This window comes from Nannobrachium achirus (genome assembly GCF_963921795.1).
Source record: "Nannobrachium achirus genome assembly, chromosome: 13".
NCBI classification, from domain to species: Eukaryota; Metazoa; Chordata; class Actinopteri; order Myctophiformes; family Myctophidae; genus Nannobrachium; species Nannobrachium achirus.
The window spans coordinates 43737806-43763129 of record NC_137833.1 but is presented as its reverse complement, the minus strand read 5'-3'; the positions used below and the strand labels follow the sequence as shown (position 1 = coordinate 43763129).

At 42.1% G+C, this 25324-nt stretch overlaps 1 protein-coding gene across 5 annotated transcripts in view; it reads left to right on the top strand.

Annotated features, from left to right (window-relative positions):
* Positions 1–25324, top strand: part of dst (dystonin) — a 145744-nt gene that overhangs the window by 102630 nt on the left and 17790 nt on the right. For all 5 annotated transcript variants that reach the window (XM_080740952.1, XM_080740951.1, XM_080740950.1 and 2 more), the window contains exons 71-80: positions 983–1180; positions 1968–2096; positions 11645–11815; positions 15423–15578; positions 16717–16923; positions 18431–18550; positions 20355–20524; positions 21008–21167; positions 22542–22736; positions 24977–25105. In XM_080740952.1, the coding sequence (XP_080597078.1) occupies positions 983–1180; positions 1968–2096; positions 11645–11815; positions 15423–15578; positions 16717–16923; positions 18431–18550; positions 20355–20524; positions 21008–21167; positions 22542–22736; positions 24977–25105 (1635 nt within the window). The remainder of the gene's footprint in view (positions 1–982; positions 1181–1967; positions 2097–11644; positions 11816–15422; positions 15579–16716; positions 16924–18430; positions 18551–20354; positions 20525–21007; positions 21168–22541; positions 22737–24976; positions 25106–25324) is intronic.

The window sequence follows — 25324 nt, the reverse complement described above, 5'->3', positions numbered from 1 at the left end:
TATATATATATATATATATATAGTGTCCAGAACAGTTTGCAAAAGAAAAAAACACAACTAAACAAAAGAATAGTAGTGCTTAACGTTTCTATAATGGATTGCAATTTTAAGTGACTTTTCTAAGCATATTGCAAACTCAAAGAACTTACAATGGTCCATTCATCCAAACATTAGGAACTACTTATCAACACAGTGCCAAAAAAATATATACACAAATATACAGTAGGTCTATACATAGGCGTCTGCACCAAGACAATAATGATAATGCTTAGCCTAAATAAAAATAAAAGTGCAGAACCAAAAAAAAGTGTGTCCACTGACCTTTTGACCTTTTATAGCCATGGGATCAGCAAAAGAACATCTACACACCATAGTGAAAACACACAATGAATGTGTTTTGCTTGAACATTATTCTGAAATGAATTTCAGTTGTCTCAACTCCTTTTCTCTCTCTCTCTTTCTTTCTCTCTTATCTGTCTCTGATACTGTAGGGGTGACTGTTGTGTGTTACGGTTTATTCCATGTTGAGCTTTTATCTTTAAGTAACAATGCTCCTTAGGACATACTCTCACTTACTATGTTTACATGGATAATATTTCTTTAATCGGACATGTGTAGAAAGAATAAATGTATTCCAAACAGGAATACGTTTTTTATGCAGGTATAGTTACTGGACCCTAATATTTCAGATTGAACTATCAAAAAGGTTACACCACCTCTCTCAAGCCAATTACTACCAAAGTCCAATCAGACCGGATCGGACCAGTCTCGGCCTATAGACCATATTCACCTGGCGACCAGGTTTGAAATATGCATTGAAAACTGTACCTACATAGGGTGGCAACTAGGGTGGCATTTCATTGACTTATTGGCAAGATGGCCTCCGTGTGAATATGGTCAATTGAGGTGTTCACATGGGACTTGTCTTTTGTTCTGATTCTGATCCGTTTCGTATGTGTGTCCCTGGTTTCTGTGTCTCTAGGTCCTCCAGAATGACGTTCTGGCTCATAAGACCACAGTGGAGACGGTGAACAAGGCCGGTAAGGAGCTGGTTCAGTCCAGCGCCGGAGAGGAGGCCTCCAGTCTGCAGAGCAAGCTGGAGAACCTCAACCAGCGATGGAACGCCATCCTGGAGAAGACCGACCAGAGGAGGCATCTCCTGGACGGGGCTCTGCTGCAGGTGGATATCATATCAATAAAAATCACTTTTTTATCTACGCTACCATGTTTTATGTCTTATAAATGAGGCTGTGATTGATTATATCTCCCCCCGCAAGATGTGTAATGTCATAAAGTTGGTTTTAGATGATTGAAACAAGAGCGTTGCACCGCCACGCTATCTCACATTCCAGCTCCCGCAGCTTCTATTCATAACTTTGACATGTAGGGAGATCCTTTCATGTGTGGGAGGGTATGAGGAATGACCTGTGGATATTTTTTATTTTAAGAATACTGCAAAGCTTTTTTTATCAAGCACCATCTGTCAAACTCGGGAGATTTATTGGTGAAAAGCAGGAATGTTGAACAAACCGTTTTAGAGATTTCTAAGAAGTTATCTCGTAAGAAGACATAACGTTCTTATTTGCCAAAAGTTTAAATCCTTGCCCAGAAGGGTTTTTTCTTTTTTTTTTCTCTCTTTGGAACTCATTGCTTTCACCACACTCAATTAATATAATATTTTTCATTTAAATGTTTTACCTACAAAATGTATGCAAATTGTACAGCGGCAATATTACCCTATTTTGATATCAAAACAGGAAAAAGACATTTAGACCAGCGCCGCAGTTGAAATAATTAATTATGTCTTTGGCCTTTGTTTACCTCATAGACCTGCCCGTGCAGCGAGAAAATGGAATGAATCCAGGGGAATTAATAACTGACATTCTTTGGTCTCCCTTGCTTATTTAGGCTCCCAACAATGCCTATATGACACCTATTGTCCTGACTCAGGTTGCATTGTTTTGCAGGCTCAAGGTTTCCATGGCGAAATCGAAGACATGCAGCAATGGCTGAAAGACACTGAACGTCAGCTGTTGGCATCAAAGGCTGTGGGAGGCTTACCAGACACAGCTCGAGAGCAGCTTAACGCCCATCTGGTACGTATTTAAGTATATGAAAGGCTCCATGCAGATGGCAGCCTTGTAAGGACCCCGCCATGCCCTCTCTCTGTGTTTTCATCTGAAGTGTGAACATTAAATGACACTGCAAAAAAATAAACACAACTGCATCCCCATGGAAAGAAAGAAAGAAAAAAGAAGAAGAGAAAAACTAGAAACAGTGAAGTAAAGTAACTGCTTAAGTGCTGTACTTAAGTACAATTTTGAGTTATTTGTACTCTATTTGAATATTTCCAATTTACAATACTTTTACTTCTACTCCACTACATCTCGGATCGAAATATTTTTTTTTTGTTATCAATTTTTTTTATTTTCCATAACATGAAATTAGAGACATACATATGAACAGAACAATCAAGAAAAATCAAAAGAAAAATGCAATTAACAGACAAACAACACAAACAATAGTAAAACAAGAAAAGGAAAAGAAAACCCACCCACCCCCTTTCCCCGGACCAACACGGAATGTACCATAGTGCATGCCTGTGCTAGGCTGTTACCACTATATAGTGATTTCTTGAATCATAGCCTTAAGCTTATCTGCAATGTCCGACCACATATTAATGTTTTCTTCTTTTGCTCCGTGTAACCTTGCTATCGACTGCTCTAAATATACTATATCTAGAAAGGTTAAGGCCCACTGGCGAAACGTTAACGTATGAGGAGGTTTCCACCGCGTAGCTACCATCTTCTTCGCCGCCGTTAATCCAGCAAAGAAGATGCGCTTGCGTATATTGTTTAGTTGCAACTGTGAGACGTCATTTAATAAAAATAAAGAAGGAGAAGATATGATATTAATACTAAAAATAGTTGAAAGTTTTGAGGCAACCATATTCCAGAATGACGACACATTTGGGCATTCCCAAACCATGTGAAGGAAGGTACCAATACTATTTGAGGCGCAGAGAGTGCAGTTGGGATTATTCAAAATCCTCATAGCACATAGTCTGCGGGGAGTTAAATAAGTCCGATGAACAAAATTTAAATGAATTTGTTGATGGTCTGGATTTCTAGAAGATAGCCTAATGTTAGACCATACTGTGTCCCAACAAAAGTCAGGGTCCAAATTTGGTACATCATTCCTCCAAACAGTATCAACAGATAGGGGCCCATAACTACAGTCTAATAAAAAACCATAGAGGGTGGAAACCAAACCTCTTGTTCTGTTACCATCACAGATAAACTCATGGAAGGGGTGCAATCTAAGGGGAGCTTGCCATGGGACCCCATAGGTCCTCATGGACGTTCTCAGTTGGAAGTAGAAAAAAAGGGTATTTCCAGGCAGATTGAAGATGTCACACAAATCTCGAAAAGGTCGTAAACCATTTCTATCAAATAAGTCCCCTAATGTACGAATCCCCTTAGCCCTCCACCTTGGAAAGCGAATGGGGCGATCCTCGATTAAAAGTCTTTGATTATTGAACACTGGGGAAAATAAGTTCCATTTACAATCAATCTTACACATCTTTTCAGCTGCTCTCCATACTGCCACTAAATGAGAAATGATAGGTCCAAAGCGAACTTTGCATTGATGTGTAGTTATGTTTGAATAGATAAGATCTCTCAATTCAACAGGCTGCACTAAACTCTCCTCAAGCTCTCTCCAAGAAACCTTACTTGCTGGGTTAAACCAATTTAAAAGGGGGCGGAGCGTGAAGGCCCAATAATAAAATTTAAAGTTGGGCAATGAAAGGCCGCCATCATCTCTAGCACGTTGTAATAGAGAAAGTTTAAGACGAGGGCGTTTCCCTTTCCACACAAACTTAGATATCGAAGAGTGAAGCTTATTCCAGTATTGCGGCGGTGGTGGCAAAGGGAGCATAGAGCTTACAAAGTTAACCCTAGGAAGAACATTCATCTTTATGATTGAAACTCGAGCTTGGAGAGAGTTGGGCAAAGATGACCATCTATCTAAATCAAGACAAATCTTATTTAGAGTGTCACCATAGTTGTTCTTAACAATAGCCTGAAGAGAGGGGAAAATATCTATGCCAAGATATTTGAATTGGCTTACTACTGGGATTATGGGCGGCAGGATAGCAGATCTCATCTGATCATTTAGAGGTAGAAGGGCTGACTTCGTCCAATTAATTTTGTAGCCGGAAATGGAACTGAACTGATCAAAGATTTGAAGGACGTGAGTAATTGACTGTGGTGCATTCTCAATGAACAGTAGAATATCGTCAGCATATAGGGAAATGCGATGCTGTGTGTTGTTAATCGAAATAGGAGTAATATCTGCAGACTGACGCACTGTCTGAGCCAAGGGTTCGAGTGAAAGTGCGAAAAGGAGAGGACTAAGGGGACAACCCTGCCTCGAAGATCTGCCAATCGTGAATAGCGGCGAACAGATCTTACCGGTTAGGACCATCGCTGACGGATTAGAATAAAGTACTTTAACAAAATGTATGAATGAAGCACCAAATCCCATTTTATCTAGTACAGCCCACAGGTAAGACCATTCCAGACGATCAAATGCTTTCATCGCATCGAGCGACAACACTGCGGCGGGGGTCCTCAGCTCCTTAGCCCTATCGATGATATGCAATAGTCGTCTAGCATTATCAGAGGCTAGTCTAGTTCCTATGAAACCTGTCTGATCACAGTGTACTAAGGTGGTCATAAAACCCTGCAAGCGATGCGCAAGCACCTTAGCAAAAACTTTTAGATCAGAATTCAAAAGTGAAAGCGGTCTATAGCTTGCGCAATCTGTGGGATCCTTGTTCTTCTTCAACAATAATGATATAATAGCTACATTCACATCCCTGGAGAAAGAGCCACTTTCAATTGCATATCGAAACATGTCTAGCATCAGCTGACCTAGATCTTCCCAAAAGATGGCATAAAGTTCAGGGGGTATCCCATCCAAACCAGGCGACTTGCCCCTACGCATTGCGAGCACAGCTTCCTGTAATTCCGCCAGATGGAGCGGTCTATCTAAGGCTTCCGCATCCGCCTCGCTAAGGGTTGGTAACTGTATGTTGGATAAAAAATTATTGCATACTGCATCATCGTGAATGACCTCGGAGGTGTAGAGCTCATCATAAAAAGCACGAAACGTGGCATTGACCTCTTTGGGTTCTGTGACCATGGCTCCCGTTGTTGATTTGACACTAACAATATCAGCAAAATGCTCATTGGATCTAAGACGTAAAGCCAGTAAGTGACTGGGTCTTGCACTATTAAAATAGTAGTTTTGCCTTGTGCGTTTCATTTGAAATTCTGAGCGGCGCTTGAGAATGGAGTTAATTTCTTTCTTAACTAGCTCCCTCTGGGTTGCTGTACTAACATCAAAGTTATTTTGGAGAGAATTATCCAAAGTAGAAAACCGAGATTCCAATTCCACCAGTTTGGCTGACCTTAATTTTCTCTGAGTGGACGCATAGAGGGTTGTATTACTCCTGATAAAGCCTTTAATTGCATCCCAAAGAATTCTGGGATCCTCAACTGAGCCTGTATTGATATTTATAAATTCACGCAAACCAGTTTGAAACTGAGCTACAAATGCCGCATCGCGCAGCAGTGTGGTGTTAAACCGCCATCTAGGAGCTCTATCTATAACCTGTTTCAGTGAAGCAACACACAGCACCGCCTTGTGATCCGAGAGTGACATTGGGAGCAACTCTACCTTGGCAATTTTATGAAACAAGCTAACAGGGGCAAAAACGTAATCGATCCTAGAGAATGAAGCATGCCTACCCGACAGAAAAGAAAAATCTCTAACCGTTGGGTTCATTAAACGCCAGATGTCGAGTAAGCCAGTTGAGTTTGCCCAAGCACGTAGTTCTGCAGACGCTAGTGCTTGTTCTCTGCTTTCTACCCCAGTGGATCTATCTAGGTTATGTTGCCATGTTGCATTGAAGTCAGCACCAACAATGATTTTGAAATCCGTCAGTTCCAATAAGGTTTTAGTTAGTAATTTGTAAAACTCTTTGTCTAAAACATTTGGAGCATACACAGAGACTAGTGCTAGCATTTTACCCTCCAAGCGGATTTTAGCAACAGCTATCCTCCCGTCACTGTCAGACCAATCACCCAAAAAATCCAACCTAAGGTTACGTCTAGCCAATATGGCTACTCCCTTGGTTTTGGAAGAAGCAGCTGAAAAGGCTAAAACACGATAATGTTTATTAGCCAATCGGTTGGAATGCTCTTTTAAAAGATGAGACTCCTGTATAAATGCAAAGTCAATTGATTTAGATCGCAAAACCCCCAAAATGCTGGTTCGCTTATGCGGTATATTCGCTCCCCTTACATTGAAACTTAGAAATTTATATTCTGTCATAATTGTGGTTCAAACCATACGCACAGCAAGCACAGTAGAACATTTTAGAATTTCCTAGTTGGTCCCTCACAACAAACCTTCCCAACAGAAAAACAAAACAACCCCAAAAGGAACAGAAAGGAAAAAGCAACATCAAACGAACATGAAAAAACACATAACATTGAAGCTTGAGGGGGAAAACCCCATTAGCATCAGAGTGCACAAAAACAGTTCCCCACCCCATCAACCTATTAGTCAACCTTCATTTCACTCTGTCAGAGAGTGCAAACAAGTAACTGCCCAAAAGTAACCATACATTGCCCTCTGGTGGTTATGTAAATATATAACAGATCACCAAAGTAAAAACAACAACAACAAAAAAGTGCCTTCTTGTGGCTGAATAGCTCTCAAACATTCCATCCGCTCAAATTATGATCAATCTCCCCACTTCATATCACTTAAATAAATGAGAATGGTATGTTAACATTTCTAGTAAAGAAGGGGGAGAGAAAAAAGAAAAGAATAAAGGGGGGGAAAAAAATGAGGGGACTATAACAACTGTAATAACAATAATCAGTCCAGCATTAGGCCCACTTAGAATGTGATAAAGCCCTATAAGCCACGTTAATGCAAATAACCAAACACTTGTGACAGATAAGTGGAAATAAGGCTGTCACCACGACAAGGCACTAATATAATATTAATAATAAAAATAAATAAAAAAGGAAATCAGTGTATATGATATAAAAAATATATGCACTTACATATGTAGTTAGAAATAGAAATTAAAAGCACATCCGGGGGGCCATATGCAGCAAAGCACACACAGTGTTAATGCATACTGCGCCACATACAGCCCCCCCATGCATCCATGCATACAAACCACAATTACTAATTAGAAGGGAGAAAAAAAGAAAGAAAAGAAAAGTCTGTATACATAAGTATTTACATAAAACACAGTTATGTATGATCAGGAAACCATATACAACACAGCACACATAGGCCTAATGCATACTGCGCCATATACAGCTCCCTGTACATGCCCAAAAGGCCAGTGCAAACTTAGATAAATGTCAATCATATTAGTTAAGTCTGTTTCCGTCTTAAACAGTAAACTACCATACTTCAAACAGTGAACCTACCCAATCACGACTACAAAATAAATATCCCAATACAGAGCTCCCCTCTCCCCCCATCAAGAAATTAACATTTTAGAAGACAACAAGTCTTCCCCCCCCCCCCCCCCCAGACAGCGGATCCACAAGCACGTAGAGCCAACGCGCCACGAGATCGTACATCCGCCAGCTATTGAGATTAGAAAAAAAAGGAAAAAAAAGAACGAGTCAATGAGCCAGGGAGAGAGAGAGAGAGGAGAAGCAGAGATAGGTAGAGAGACATAGAGAAAGGGCGGGAGAGCGAGTGGTCTCTGGAACCACGGAGCCTTCACAATTTAGACCATATTATTTATATCTGTTTCACCTTAAACAGTAGGCTACATTACTCAATACAAAGGCCAAAGCCCAGTCTCGCCCTCCTACCCGAGAAAGTAGCGTTTTAGGAGGCATAAACGAACCATAAACTAACAACCAACATAGCCGCCATTACCTAACAGAAAGAGAGAGAGAGAGAGAGAGAGAGAGAGAGAGAGAGAGAGACACACACACACACACACACACACACACACACACACACACACACACACACACACACACACACACACACACACACACACACACACACACACACACACACACACACACACAGCGAGAGAGAGAGCCATAGAGAGAGAGAGAGAGAGAGAGAGAGAGAGAGAGAGAGAGAGAGAGAGAGGGAAAGCCGAGATAGATAGAGAGACATAGAGGGAGGACGAGAGAGAGAGCAGGGTCCGAACCGCGACACGGAACACGTTAGACAAAGCTTAACAGAGAGAGATAAAACCCTCTAGACCTATATAGTAAGCAGCACAACGCTCAATAAGAGCAAAGAAAAGGAATACAATAATAACAAGAACAATGTCCATTATATTCAAACAAAAAAGACAGTGAATTATGCTTATAGCTTTAACAGCCCTAAATCCTCTCTCCTTGCGGTAACCTAAATTAAAACGAGTAACACCCATCTGCTTACAGATCTTGTTAAAAAATAAAATATATCTTATTCTTCAATACAAATAAAATAGGTATTATGAAACGAAACACTTGAAAACACAACGTCAAGTCAGATGATGAGTCCAAAACAATAAGTAGGCTTACATTAACAACTCACCCTTTGGGGAGGAGGAGGAGGAGGAGAGAGTGAGGAAAGAAAGACGCTGCGTAAAAGTCATCTCCAAAGTCCCAGCCAGCTTACCAACAGTCCATTAAAGGCAAAAGGATATCACATCGGCAGAATGTGTTTGAAAGCACGCGATCACGAAAGCAAAAGTGTCCCTGGTAAAAGTTAGTTCTCTGTAACTGTCGTCTCATCATCCTGCGTAGCTAGAGTCTCGTCCGCAGCACCTGGAGTCTTGAACTTATCCTTGCAAAAGGCCAGAGCTTCCTTGGGTGAGTTGAAAGTAGAAGTCGCCTCATCCACGGTTATCCAGAATTTGCTCGGGTGCCTTATTCCGTATTTAACTCCTTCCGCGGTGATGGAACGTAGGAATTCCTTTACTGGCCCGAAAGCTGCCCTTCTCTTTGATGTTTCAGCAGACCAGTCGGGGAAAATATACACCTTTTTGCCATTGTATGTCAGTTGGCCTGCTTTCCTGGAGAGCTGGAGTATGCGTTCCTTTACCCGGAAAAAATGGATCCTTGCCAGGAAAGCCCTTGGCTTATCAGAACGTGGATTGCCGGTCCGATGAGCACGATCCACCTCCGGGGGGGAGTCGGGAAACTCGTCGGGGAATGTTTTCTGCAAAAAAGACTGGATAAAGGCCACTGGGTCAGCCTTTTCTAGCCCAGGAGAGATCCCAATCACTCTTATGTTGTTCCTACGACTCCGGTCTTCTGCTATGACGAGCTTCTCCTCCAGATTAGCACATCTTCTCTCCAATTCAGTGATACACATCTGCAAACTGTCCATGGAGGAACCAAAGTTCTCAATGGCCTCCCCATGTTCAGCCACGGTCGTGTTCAGCGTGGCGACTGCAGGACGCAGCTCCTTTCCGAAGTCATCAATCTTCTTCAGTAATTTCTTCTCCAAGCCAAGCATCATGGGTTGAATAAAACCATCCATAAACTCTTTCAGTGATTCCTTGAGGACCTCGCGCAGCATGCTCTTTGTAACCGGAGCGTCAGCGTCGCCCTGCATTGCGCCGGCCATGTTGTCAGCGTTTGCGGTCGGAGACCTGGTACTCCTCGACCTCGTGTTAATCGTATTCGGCATGAAACACGAAACAACTGCAAAAACAGACGCTCACCAGTGTTTTGGGCGTTTAAAGTCTCAAAAGAACTATAAAGGCAGTAAAAAATGGGCTTAAAAAATGTGAAAACTATGCACCTCCACAGAGCTCAACAAACGCGTCCTACTCGGTCGCCATCTTGTCGGAACTCCCTCGGATCGAAATATTGTACTTTTACTCCACTACATTTATTTGAAAACTTTAGTTACTAGTTACTTTGCAGATATAAATTACAATATTATAAAACATAATTAAACCACTTTCTGCATATTTTATACCGTGGCCATTTGAAAATAGCCGATCTACAAGCTCACAACGCATCGCATCGCGATGCGTTGTGAGCTTGTAGATCTGCTATTTTCAAACATTTTGTACTTTTACTTCTGGTACTTTAAGTACATTTTGATGCCAATACTTTTGTACTTTTACTCAACCGCATTTTTAATTCTGGACATTTACTTGTAAGGGTGCCCTCACACCAAAATACCTAGAGTGGAATCCGCCAATGCATTTCAATGAAAATGGAGCGTTTTTTGCCAGTAGAGGATTTCTGCAAAAAAACACTCCATTCTCATTGAAATGCATTGGCGGATTCCACTCTAGGTATTTTGGTGTGTGGGCACCCTAAAAGAGTATTTCTCCATTGCAGTATTGATACTTTTACTTAAGTAAAACACTTGAGTACTTTTTTCCACCACTGACTAGAAACACACAACATGTATCAAAACTCTGAAAAGTGTTTCAAATTGATTTGGACATAATGAATGAAGGAATGTGTTTCTCTTTTGTTTTGCTTTCCTCTAATAGCGTGACCCCTGGCCCCCTCACAGCTAGCTTTCCACCGCTAGTGCCAGGGATCTGGAAACAAAAACATCTCTTTATCAACTTTAACCTCAGACTCTAAGGCTTTAACGCGGGTGGGAATATGCCTCGAAATGTTCTCAGCGTGCCACAATGCATCCATTCTGTTACCATGTTTGGTCTCTGGATACCTCTTGGATGAGGATATTACTATATCGTAACATCACACAACACGGAGACGGTCCAATCATTACAACACATCTACGTACCGTATTTGATTGGCTGCCGGCAACACAAATCCGCAATACGTTACCGATTCAGGTCTGAACAAGATGAAATGGTCATCTTAAGTTTTGTCATGATTGACAAGGACGCTACGATAGCATCTTTGTCTGATGACCAGGCACGTGCAGACATAGACATCAAAGGGGGCTTGAGCCCCTGCCCTTTTATCCGTCTGTAAAAAAGTGATCTCTCCAGACCATGAATGCAAGTAGTGAAAATAGCCAACACTCGGAGGTCTGCTAATTTCAATATTTTCACCAAAAGGCACTTTTAGATATTTCAGCTCCTGCCTCTCTAACATTCTCTGCACATCCCTGCTGATCAGGCACGTGCACACATAGACATCAAACGGACTTGAGCCCCTACCCTTTTATCTGTCTGTAAAAAGTGCCCTCTCCAGACCATGAATGCAGTTTTTACTATGGTGAAAGAAACGCAAATGCCTTTCCATGCCATACCTGAAGGCAGCATTCAAGAGAATTGCCTTGTCCAAACTCTCCTGAACTTGAATGCAACATCTTATGTTGAAAGAATTACCCCTCTCTGCGTAGAAATCCATGCCGTTACGCCACATCTCCAGTATTGACTTGATTATGCTTAGTTCAGTGTGATATCACGCACCGAAAAATAGCCGACCTCCAAGCTCACAACGCGTTGCGCTGCGACGCGGTGTATGCTTGGAGGCCTGCTATTTTCGATATTTTCACCAAAGGCCCTTTTAGAAATGTCAGCCCCTGCCTCTCATCTAACATTCTCTGCACGTCCCTGCTGATAACGTCACATTGTTCTTGGCAGGAGCTGTGTTCAGCCTTGCAGGCGAAGGAGGAGCTCTACCAGAGGCTGATGGACAAGGGTCAACAGCTGCTGACCATGACCCCCGAGGGCCCGGACAGCACCACGGAGCAGGACCTCGCCAACCTCAAGGACAAGTGGCTTTCTGTGCAGGCAAAGGCCGCCGAGAGAAAGGTACGGACTTTACTGAGAGAGCAGCAGGCGCGTGCACACATAGACATGAAAGGGGGCTTGAGCCCCTGCCCTTTTATCCGTCTGTAAAAAAAGTGCCCTCTCCAGACCATGAATGCAGTTTTTACTATGGTGAAAGAAATGCAAATGCCCCTCTTTCCATGCCATACCTGAAGGCGGCATTCAAGAGAATTGCCTTTTCCAAACTCTCCTGAACTTGAATGCAGCATCTTATGTTGAAGGAATTGGCCTCTGTGTGTAGAAATACATGCCGTCACATCTCCAGTATTGACTTGATTATTCTTAGTTCAGTGTGGTATCAAGCACCGGGAATAGCCGACCTCTGCGACGCGTTGTGAGCTTGGAAGTCTGCTATTTTCACCTCCTTTTAGAGATTTCAGCTCCTACCTCTCTTAACATTCACTGCACGTCCCTGGAGAGCAGACGAAGGATGAATGATTTGTTTAGCCTTTGCAAGTCCAGTAAAAATAAGGCTGAGGTTGGACAAAATTGTATTATTTAGTTTTTCAACTGATTCTGACAGGAAATTAGGTCTACTAGCCAGGATAAAAAATCTACCCTGATCTGCTCACTGCAAATACCCACAGTGGCCAAATCAAGTTGGGCTCCCATCGACTTTCTATACAGGAGGAAAATACCCAGAAAAAAGTGCTTTAAGTAGGATGTGAGGGGTCTAACTAGGGGTTTGTCATGATGCTGAATCCATTGCAAGCATTTGTTTTGCACAAAAACATTCATTGGCCCCAGAAAACGCCCACAAAACTGATGAAAAGTGATGACTCATCACTTTTCATCACTAAATCATCATTTTCTGGGGCCATTTTTATCCTGGCTAGTAGACCTAATTCCCTGTCAGAATCAGTTGAAAAACTAAATAATACAATTTTGTCCAACCTGAGTGTATTTTTTCCCTAGATTTACTAGACTTACAGGTTAAAATGATCCCTGGTTAATAGACATTATATGCCTTACATCCTAATTGCCCTCTATAACTAAAAATGTAAGTGAACAACACCTTAATTTTTTTAAACAGTTCATCATTTACTCAAGGGTACAACGCCCATCACAAGTTGATGATGTAATTTGTCCATGTGTGGTCCAGCCCCATGAAATGTATGGAACACATGTGCTAATAAAATGTTTTGATGTTGATATTAACCGTAGGAAGTATTATGTTGATTTTAAGTTAGCACATGCATTCCATACATTCCATAGGGTTTTAAATGTTTTATTGTAGTTATAGAGTGCAATTATGAGGTATTAAGGCATATAAGGCTGGGATCCAGTCTCTAAACCTCCAAACCTCTCAGGGAAAACGGACCCCAGTCCTGTTTTCCCTGAGAGCTTTGGAGGTTTAGAGGGTTTAAGCGGTTAATGATTCACACCTCTTGGCGTGGATCCCAGCGAGCGGACGGCTGACGTGCACATTGGTCATGCCTGCTGGATGCGGGGGCCTCTGATCCCAGTGGTGCTAATGAATGGTGTCAAACAGAGGATGTGGTCACGCAGTACATCGCGGAACGCGAGTCACTGAGTCAGCACAGAACAAAGGTATTCCTGTCTGCTCTCTGATACGTCGCTGTAGCGAGCGGATGAAACAGGAAGGAAGGAAAGTAGTTAAAGCAATAAATTAGTAGATTTTCTTTGTCGCAAACAAAAGCCCCCACTTCCCTTGGATACCCGCTTTTTATCATTTTAAATCATAAATAGAGACAAAAAACTGAACACAGATACACAAAGCGCACTTGTTTCTCATTCCATCAAGGACAATTGTAACAAAGCAAACGTTTCCATATCGTCGTTGTCGGGTGGAAACCTAGTATCTCCAAGTTTCAAATGTGTACCTTCTTTCGCAAATTAAAGCCCTGCTTCATCATACAAGGCCGCTGCACAAAAGTAGTGAAAACAGCAGATCTACAAGCACACAATGCCTTCGCGATGCGAGGTGTTGTGTGCTTGTAGATCGTCTGTTTTCACTAGTTTAAATCATTTTTAAAATGATGAATGCAAAATGAACGCTTTTGGACATACAAGGTTTTCAACCGACAACGACGATATGAAACTACCGGTATTCACACAGCAGTTACAGTGCGTTTGTTGAAGCCTTCACAGTGAACATTGGATCACATTTTCATGGGTTTTCACTTCTCCTGCCAGTAAGTCAGAAGGTCATGATAAAAATGAGTTTTAATGCAGGCCAAGATTGATATCACAACAGCCCTGCCATACCAATCCTCATTATATTACACAGCACTCTGCAGGGAAATCTAAACAATTAGCCTCGTAATGTTGTATCGTTAGTTACTGTAATGTAGTGAGGATATTGCACTGGCTTTCCACCATTCCCTCGTGTGTATGTCGCAAAACAGATATTATTTAATGGCGGGGGCCATATCTAATTATGTCATTCAATTAAAAAGTCATCATTCCACTTTTGGTGCCCCATCACCCTCTCTAGGGATGACGACTTCCTCTGTTGGAATTTAATTGAGGTCATTTGTGAATCAACTGCAGTGTTCTGCAATCGTCATTGTTATTGGTGTGTGTTGTAGCAACCAACCACACAGATTAGCAATGTCAGGGAGCTCATTCACATTAATGATCAGCCACGTGCACACGTAGACATCAAAGGGGGCTTGAGGCCCTGCCCTTTTATCCGTCTGTAAAAAGTGCCCTCTCCAGACCATGAATGCAGTTTTACTATGGTGAAAGAAATGCAAATGCCCCCCTTCCATGCCATACCTGAAGGCAGCATTCAAGAGAATTGCCTTGTCCAAACTCTCCTGAACTTGAATGCAGCATCTTACGTTGAACGAATTGCCCAGTCTGTGTAGAAATCCAAATGCCGTAAGCCACGTAAATGGTTAGTTCAGTGTATGGTATCAAGCACAGAAAATAGCCGACCTCCAAGCTCACAACGCGTCGCAGCACGACGTGTTGTGAGCTTGGAGGTCTGCTATTTTTGACGTTTTCACCAAAAGGCCCCTTTAGTAATGTCAGCCCCTGCCTCTCTAACATTCTCTGCACGTCCCTGTTAATGGACTGTAGCTGTTTATAGTTGACTGTTACTGCATGTCTGTCAGAAGGTGGCCAGGAAGTGTAGAGACCGACCCGATATATGAGCCATAATTTGACTGTTTTGTTGACATCGGTATCAGCAGTTATGCAGCTGATGTGTTTAGATTTTTAACCTTTTAAATTATTATTTTTTAAAGAGAGATATAGCCGATCTCCAAGCTCATAGTGTGCCACGATGCGACACGTTGTGAGCTTGTAAATCAGCTGTTATGAATAGGGAGTGGCTAAATAAAATAAAGTGTGTATGTATTTTAGATGCACTTGTTTGCTTATCTATGTATAATTCATAATAATTAATATTATGTATGGAAAAGTCATGTGTGTTTATTTTTATGTATTTATTTGCTTAGGCGTCCTCAACTAGAAATGTTAATCCCCTTCTTTTACACAATATCATACATCAGCACTCTCTAGTACTCGGGATCATCAATGGATCCCAAAAACTGGCATCCGGTGAAGTCTAATGAAGCCTTTAGATCTAAGGAAGACATTCCACCATGTGTCTCTGCAGGTAAAACTGGAAGAGGCATGGTCCATGGCCACAGACTTCCATAACTCCCTGCAAGACTTCATCAACTGGCTGACCCAAGCTGAGCAGACCCTGAATATGGCCTCTCCTGCTTCCCTCATCATGGAGACCATCATGTTTCAGATCGATGAACATAAGGTAATGGGTGTACAGCGGTGTTGTTTTTGACCGTAAATTTTGATTTAGTTTTAGTCATAGTCTTTTGAATAAAATTAGTTTTAGTCATAATTTAGTCACCTGAAAAAGTATTAGTTTTAGTCTAGTTTTAGTCGACTAAATATCATACGATTTTAGTTGACTATATCTACAGTCTACGGTTGATTTAGTCAACTGAAATGTATTTTGGCAGGCCTTGATGGCATCGTAATGACTGATTTTACCCATGGTTGTGTGCTGAAAATAGCCGATCTACAAGCTCACAACGCGTCGCAGCGCGACGCGTTGTGAGCTTGTAGATCTGCTATTTTCAGCACGCAACACCTGAGAGCAACCAAACATAAAATGACTCTCTTCTCCACTTCTCCACTAAAACTAACGTTTTAGTCTAGTTTTTATTTTGTTGACAAAATTCTCAATATATTTAGTCTTAGTTTTAGTCATCACAGCTTAGTTTTTATTTAGTTTTTGTCAGTGAAAAATTACCTGATGTGATCTGTAACTCTGAAAGTGTACACAATTGGTCAGAATGTATTGAGAGGATAGCCCCTTGAGATGCAGCATCTAAGGTGCTGTTCAGACGACGCCGTTTCCACGAGAAAGCGCCAAAATGAAATGTCAGATACGCCTTCCGTTCAGACGACAGCGGCATTTGCGGGTGTTGGAAACGCAAAAAAGGAAAACCTCTTCCCAGCGACATTTTGCCGCTTTCTCTAGAGACCGTTGTCTACTAAACGTGGCCTAATTCCAGAGGGGATCCTACAGTATGTCTACAGCATGTAAATGGTACCAAATGGATCCATAATTCTGCATTCACACCGGTAGCTACAATGATACGGGCTACCATTCCTTTTCTAATGTAAGCCAGTGACTTAATACCGGTACATCCAACGTTTGGAGCGGCTGCAAAACTACAAAAGAGTTGAGTTGGTTTCAACTTCAGCTACAAAGAAGCAATGCTACAAATATGCTGTGTAGCTTTGAATCTTTTTGAATCTGTATCTTTTGCCAGTGTGAACGCAGCATACAAGACGCCGAGTGTCCATCTGTGATAGTTGAATCTTATGAACAAATTGACACCTTTACACTTACGCTATTTGTGGTTTGTTCGCATGGACAGATGTTCATCACGGAGGTGAACTCTCACAGGGAGCACATCATGGAGCTGGACAAGACGGGCACGCACCTGAAGTACTTCAGCCAGAAGCAGGACGTGGTTCTGATCAAGAACCTCCTGCTCAGCGTGCAGGGCCGCTGGGAGAAGCTGGTGCAGCGCTCAGTGGAGAGGGGGCGTCTGCTGGATGATGCCAGGAAGAGGGCCAAACAGGTACTGTTCAGTGTTTCCCAAACCTTTGAATTTCAAGGTCTCCCCTTAAAGGACAACTTGGGTTTTTTACAACAAGGGTTCATATTTTAGATTGTAATTAAAGAATATAAAAGATGAGTGTTAAATTGATTTCATTTACTTCTTTCTATTGTTTTAGAGATTCTTATTTCAGTGGTTGGGGGCATGCGTACAAGTGGCTAAATATGTAATTTTACACAGAATAAGCCCATTCCCAAGATACAACGCAACCTTTCATGGTTGGATGTGACTTATGGGGCTAGAAGTGTTACTGTAAATAGCAATAAAGAAACTGCTGGCTTATTGTGATTAAAAATACATAATAGCCACTTGTACGCATGCCCCCATGCGTACGCATGCCCCACATTTTTGCACGGTAAACGCGATAAAACAATAGAACGAAGCAAATGAAAACATTTTAACACTCACTTTTTCTTTTCCCTAATTACAATCTAAAATATGAACCCTTGTTGTAAAAAAACAAAGTTGTCCTTTAACTCTGACAGTGTACAAATGGAACCATTTGTACACTGTTAAGGCCCATTCCCACTGGGCCAGATAACAGATATCTGGAGATATTTCTCCAGATATTTCTCCATGCAAAGTGGATGGTAGATACAGATAAAAAAAAAATTGCCACAGATAAAAGTATCTGTGGCAAATATCTGTGGTGTATATATTTTTTATCTGTATCTACCATCCACTTTGAATGGAAAAATATCTGGAGAAATATCTCCAGATATCTGTTATCTGGCCCAGTGGGAATGGGCCTTTAGAGTTACAGACTTGTATGGGTCAGTTTAAACCCTCCTAAAGGAACCCACAGAGTCCCTGGAATCCACTTGGAGGACCGCTGCTCTAGAACACAATTTGTTGTCTGCCCATGTCACTCGTGGCAAAATGATGCAGGCACCAAAAATGTACTGGAAAGTTGTACTTTAAAGTGCATTTTAAAGTTACCGTTTCTGACAATGTTGCTCTTGCTTTCCAAAATAGGAAAGGATCCTGCGGCATTAGTACGCTCTTTCGCAAAGTAAGGCCCTGCTTCATCATACAAGGCTGTCGCACAAAAGTAGTGAAAACAGCAGATCTACAAGCACACAACGCCTCGCGGTGCGAGGCGTTGTGTGCTTGTAGATCGTCTGTTTTCACTAGTTTAGTTCATTTTTCAGATGATAACGGTTTTGGAGTTACAAGGTTTCCACCCGACAACGACGTTATGTTACATAGTATGTGACTTATTATAGTTTATGAATAGAAGACGACAGCCAGCCCCATGGCCTCCCCTAAGTAACAAGAAATCTTGTGAAATAAAATGTCGTCAAGCAATCATCAAGGATGATGTTACACGAAAGAAGAAGAAGATCCGAAGTATAAAACAGGGCTTGAGTGCTTAAACGGTGTCAGGCATGACATCAAGTGAAACCCATTCCCTTGTACGACAACGCTAGGGTTTTTCACATGGTGTTGATCTCCTTGTCCCCTTCAGTTCCATGAAACCTGGCACAAGCTGATGGAATGGCTGGACGAATCCGAGAAGGCCTTAGACTCCGAGGTGGAGATCGCAAACGAACCTGACAGAATCAAGACGCAGCTGGCCCAGCACAAGGTGACCCAGGCTGATCACTGGCTACTGGTGCTGGGTGTGTGTGTGTGTGTGTGTGTGTGTGTGTGTGTGTGTGTGTGTGTGTGTGTGTGTGTGTGTGTGTGTGTGTGTGTGTGTGTGTGTGTGTGTGTGTGTGTGTGTGTGTGTGTGTGTGTGTGTGTGTGTGTGTGTGTGTGTTTGTGGAGGCGTCGGATGACTGTACAACAGCTGTCTGCATTCCTCTGGCAGCGTTTAATTCAATACATGAAAACAACTGATGCATGCAGCACCATTTATCACACCTATTAACCCAGCAAGACATGAGGCCGATTCCACTTAATGTCTTCTGAATGATAACGTTTTTCTGAAAAACCTATGTTGCTACAGTAGTATGTCAGTGGTTCTCAAGCAAAATGACGATGTATTTGTCCACAGACCCACAACATATTTTATTCCAGGGACCCCCAGAAGCAAAGATTTGAAAAAATGTTTGCTTTAAAAAAATAGATAGACAAAACAATTAAAAAAGCAGATCTACAAGCGCATAGCACGCCACAAAGTGATGCGCTATGAGCTTGTACCGGTATATCTGCTATTTTTGAATAGCCAAAGTTTAGCATAATAGTTAAAGTTGTTCAAATCTAAAATTAAATGACACAGATGCTTTCCCGGTTGTATTAGGTTAATCATTAGAACAGCTGCTGGAGTCGCCACTGTCTTTATAGCGTAATGTACGATGAAGTAAGTATGACTCTTCCAACTGTGAGGGCTGTTTTATAGGAATTATAGTCAGTAGAATAACGTAGTAGTGCATTTGGAAGTGTTGTACACCTCTCTTCCCACTGTGCTGTATGTGCACTGTTTTGTTTGCATGGTGTGTGAGGAGACTAATCTTATCATAATCCCTGGATGAATGCAATGGATTAGGGGCGTTCCTGCTGCTGGATACTTTTAATCCATGAAGAGCCATCGCTCTTTGAGTTATGACCCCCACCGCCTCCCTATTACAGCATACAGAATTTTTGTAGGCCAAGCAGGAGGTCACCTCCGACATTTGGGTGGGGTATTCGGATTAAGGTCCACGGGGCACAGCCAAGGTACATACATATATACAAAGCCAGATATAGGAGTGGTTAGCACCCGCAGAGTCTGCGGCGCAGACCACGCTGTCACGCTCTTGTTTCCATGACTCAGCCATAACCATAAGGAGTTTCCCAATGCAGCCACGCCCAAATAGGGAGTGTGTTGTCTAACCTAAATGTGTCGCCAATCGCCATCATGGCATCAGGCGCAAACAAATCAATCAGCTCCATATATGGGCACAAAAAGGAGCATAAAAGGGACAAGGACTGACAGATAAAGAGATCTCCATATATGGGCATATCGGTCGGATCGGTGGTGCGACATAGGTGTGAGGGACGCTTAGCGGGCTGAACTTTATAAAATAAGCTCTGTAGCAAACAAAGGCTTATGGCCTTCACACATTTTGTTCAATGATCTCCACAAATCAACACCTTTGTGAAGATCTTTGAATGAAAAACCTGAACGGGGAAATGTTCTGAAGGAATTCATTGAAAATGTCTGGGTTATGGAACCACAAAGTGTAGCTGTCTATTGGACATGGCCAGCCTCTACAGGTCCTACAGTAAGATTATGCAGCGTGCCTATCTACAGTTTGCTGAGATAATGTAATAAATGCAAATGTCTGACAGCTGTGTAGTCTGTCAGCTATAGTGTGTTTCACAGATGGATTGTGACAGGAGGACTGGTGTAATGATTATGTCTCTCACACACACACACACACACACACACACACACACACACACAGGAATTCCAGAAAGCGCTGGGGAGCAAACACTCGGTATACGACACCACTGCTCGAACAGGACGCTCCCTGAAGGACAAGACGTCCCTCCTGGATGACAATCAGAAGCTGGACGACATGCTGAGTGAACTGAGGGACAAATGGGACACCGTCTGTGGCAAGTCGGTGGAGAGGTGTGCATAATTATGTCCCACTTCCATCTTACGATTTGGTCGATGTTCTTTGTCCTACTGTTGACCATATACCACTTTGGTTTTGTTATGATCTACATGTACAGTAGCATCACTTTTGTGGGCATGTCATAATTTAGCAAAAATAGCTGTGACAAGCTCATAGCGAGCTACAAACTAGCTGTGAGCTTGTCTGGCAGTTTTTGTCAAAGATATTTGGGGTACTGTAGATGGAAAAGGGGAGGGGGCTAAGTACAGACCCCTGGGGGACCCCACAGAGTGGTAACCGGAACACTCACCCCCAATAGGCATAGTTTTACCGAGGTTACGTTTAGGAATAAGGTTCATTTTAGACATAGTTTTACTGAAGTTACGTTAAGGAATACCCGGGGCAAGCGTTTTTGGGGGCGAGCGTTCTTTTATTGAACGAAGTACTGTATATAGGGTTTAGGTGGCTAACTATTACCGGTTTGTGCTTTTGTCTAGACAAAACAAGCTTGAGGAGGCCCTGCTGTTCTCGGGCCAGTTCACAGATGCGCTCCAGGCTCTCATCGACTGGCTCTATAAAGTGGAACCGCAGCTGGCTGAGGACCAGCCCGTACATGGAGACATAGATCTGGTTCTCAACCTCATCGACAGCCACAAGGTAGAATGCCACAACATAAGGGACACCTCCGCCATTGTTCCTCTGTAGTTGATGTCCTAGATCAGTGGTTCCCAATCTTTTTAGCCTTTGACCCAAAAGAGAAATTAGACATTCGCCCCGGGACCCAAACTAGTGAAAACAGCAGATCTACAAGCTCACAACCCATCGGTTCGTGCCACGTTGAGAGCTTGTCGATCACTACTTCTTAATTATTATATTTATTTTATTTAGGAATTGTCTTAGATTTGTTTGTTTGTTTGTTTTAAAGGAGCTATAGTAAACCTTTTCTTGAAAAACGGACACTAAAATAAAAATGTTTTGAAAATATTTTATAAAAATGAACCTCAATCTTTTTTTTATAAAATATTTTCAAAACATTTTTAGTGTCCATTTTTCAAGAAAACGTTGACTCCTTTAACTCAGTGAATGCCACCCTTTATTCAAAATCTACAAAACTGGTGCCAGCCATTTTGCTTAATTTTGCCTTTTTATGGGGGCCAAAATCATATTTTGTACTTAAATTACATATATAAATCTATGCTTCTATCGAAAGCCACACTACCCCTCTTACAAAGGAAAACATGTATCCTATCATTAGATTTGGGCTTCAATAGAACATGTGTAAGATGTCTTGATCATCATCATATGTGTGTGCTGTGATGGGCCCTGTGTGCAATCTGGAGTGCAATACCATTTGAAAACCACCAGAGGGTGGTCTCCTACTATCTGATCAACTAACAGAAGAAGGAAGAAGACGTCCATCTTTTTTTTGGTTTGGGCCTGTTGTTTACATTTTGGCCAGGCCTTTTAGCTAGCATGCTACACACTTCGGAACCCTGGCGATCGCGATCAAGGATAGGGGGAGAATTTTGGCCCTACAGAGTTGCCGTAGCAACGGAAGTGACGTACCCCAGTCAGATTCTCAGCTGGGGCAGATCCTCTACCTACACCGGAACCAATCTTCGGCTATACCGATTTTCCGCCGGACTGTGTTACACTGGTGCTACAGTCAAATCGGCCGTATCGCTCAGGTCACGGAGGCATATGGCCAACTTCTAGAGCGATTTTTTTGAAATTACAATTATGAAAAAATGATAAAACTTTTGATTAATTAAAAAGACGTAAAAGACGTTTATGGCACCGAGGTCCAAAGACGTATAAGACGTTTATGGCGTTCAGTGAGTTAAAATGTATAAAATTATTTAAAAAAATGAAAAATTGAGGAAAAGAAATTTTCATTTTTACTCAAGTCTTGACCCATAATAATTGAATAATTGATCCGTTACCCACAAATGGGTCCCCGACCCAGTCTTTGGGAACCAGTGTCCTACAGATGTGTAACTATAATCATGTGTTGTGCTTGCGCGTGGGCAGGGCTTCCAGAAGGAGTTGGGGAAGAGGACGGTGAGCGTCCAGGCCCTCAAGCGCTCAGCCCGGGAGCTGATGGAGAGCAGCCATGACGACTCCTCCTGGGTCAGGGTGCAGATGCAGGAGCTGAGCACGCGCTGGGAGACGGTGTGCACCCTGTCGGTGTCCAAGCAGAGCCGCCTGGAGCAGGCCCTTTGTCAGGTAAAACCTTTTCAGGCCGCGACCCCCAACATGATCATATTAGCCCCAGGATAATGGATGTAGGTAGGGCTGTCACAATTATTACATAATCGTCTAATCGTGATTTTTTTTTTTAATAATCGCGATTATTTTTCATAATCGTCATAATCGTTTCCATGTTGAAAAATGTTCATACTGTATATTTTTAAAAAAAGGTCAAAAATAGTGGAAATAGCAGATCTACAAGCTCACAACGCGTCGCGATGCGACGCGTTGTGAGCTTGTAGATCGGCTATTTCCACTATCAATGTTCTTTTTTAAGCATAAAGTTGTCAAATATGTCAGTAATTTCTTTGTATATTTAGGTTATGTGTCATATCTATCATGTGCAACTTCAAAGCCTAAAAGCCAAACAGAAATGTAATTGTCAACGACAAAAACACAATTAAATCGTTAATCGCAATTATTTGAGTGACAAATAATCGTCATGTAAAATGTCATAATCGTGACAGCCCTAGATGTTGGGGATATTTTGATTATACAGTATATATATTTTTTGATATCGCAAATCACAATTTTTATTTTCATGTATAATCTCTTTCAGAATAGAGACAGCTACCTTATTACTTAAAACAGTACAGTACAGTACAGTGTGTCCAAAATGTGCATTATTATTTGAACTGCATACCTGTATTGTACTGTACCATTGGTCTCTTCACGCTGAATTCACCCTGAAGCGGCAGGTTTCAGTGCATTGTCTAATGTCTGCTATATGGCGAGGGGCGACAGCTGCTTCCACCGCTGTGGCACGAGAGACAAAGTTGAGAAAAGATGCCGCAGTGCGGCGAGACAGAGCAGCAGCCAACCAGAAGCACGCTGTGCTCTGAATTGGTTATGGACTAGGCCTACACACTCAAATATAAGTAATCAGTTTAGTGACAAAATGGATTACGGTATGGAAAGTACCGAATATATTGATAACAATGCAGTTGTAGCTGTAAGCTACTGTAGTAGTTGTAGAAATGAATCAAGATTGAGCAACTGCATGACAGATTTCTTACGTATAATATATGGTACATATCGTCGTTGTCAGGTGAAAAAAACCTTGTATGTCCAAAACCGTTCGTTTTGCATTTATCATTTTAAAAATGATTTAAACTAGTGAAAACAGCCGATCTACAAGCACACAACGGAGGCGTTGTGTGCTTGTAGATCTGCTGTTTTCACTACTTTTGTGCGACGGCCTTGTATGATGAAGCAGGGCTTTGCTTTGCGAAAGAACGTACAAAACTTGGAGATACGAGGTTTCCAGCCGACAACAACGTTATACTTTACAAACAACCTGCCAGAGATGAGCATCAAGTGTCTGTACCTCTCCTCCTTGTCTGGGAGCTCTGCTACCGGCCGTAGCTCTGCTGGCTTGAGCCACTCATATGAGCAACGTTCATGCTGGACCGCAACTCGCTTATTTACGAGGGTGTCACTCATACTTTGGAGATGCCTATTTAGCAGAATTCCGCACTACGGAAATTCCCTCTTCGCTGCTGGTGTGAATTCATGTGAATTCAAGTGCTGGTATCCTCCAACACAGCACGCATCACTTCTTGTTCTTGCTATTTGCAATCATGCACCTAGCAAGTGCAATGTCTACTGTATATGTCCAATGATATATTTCTTGCTATATATCAGTGGTTCTCAACCTGTGGGGTCCCCACGTGATTTGGTGGTGGTCCCTAGATGAGAAAGAAAAGAAAAAATACCATTACTGCATCAAAAGTAATCAACAAACTATACTATAAAAATTGTAAAATCTTGGCAAAATTGTAAAATAATATAAGAAAAAGGCAAGAATTGTGAAAATACAACGCAGGCGTTGTGAACATGTAGATCTGCTATTCATGGGTTGCATTTGTAGTCCTAAACGGCCGTGTTTCAATGTGTCTGATTGGCATAGAACTAATGTTCTACGGCAATCAGAACACCTGTGTTGGTCCTCAACATGGCCGGTGTAGGACTACAAATGCAACCCATGAATTCTCACAATATTTATCTGTGGAACCGAGTCAAACAAAATGCAAAATGCAATGCCTCAACTCCTACAATTCCACATGCTTGTCAGGGTGGGGGGTCCCCCAGTTCAAATATGAATATTTTGGGGGGGTCATGGCCAGAAAAGGTTGAGAACAGCTGCTATATATACTGTGTGAGAGAGTAGTGTGTAATGTGGCAGGTCAGTAAACACACTGTGACTGTGACCTCAGGCAGAGGAGTTTCATTCCACCGTTCACATCCTGCTGGAATGGCTGGCGGAGGCGGAGCAGAGCCTGCGTTTCCATGGCAACCTGCCGGACGAGGAAGACGCCCTCCGAACACTGATAGAGCAACACAAGGCAAGAGAAACAAATTGACTTTTTTATCTAATGTGTATTAATCACCAGTTCAAATAAACAGACACGTCTTGATAGGGTTTCTCAAACTTTACATTTCAAGGTCTCCCCTTAACTCTGACGGGTCCATTTGATTGCATTTGTATACTGTTAGAGTTACAGACTTGTATGGGTCCATTTAGACCCCCATAAAGGAACCCACAGAGTCCCTGGAATCCACTT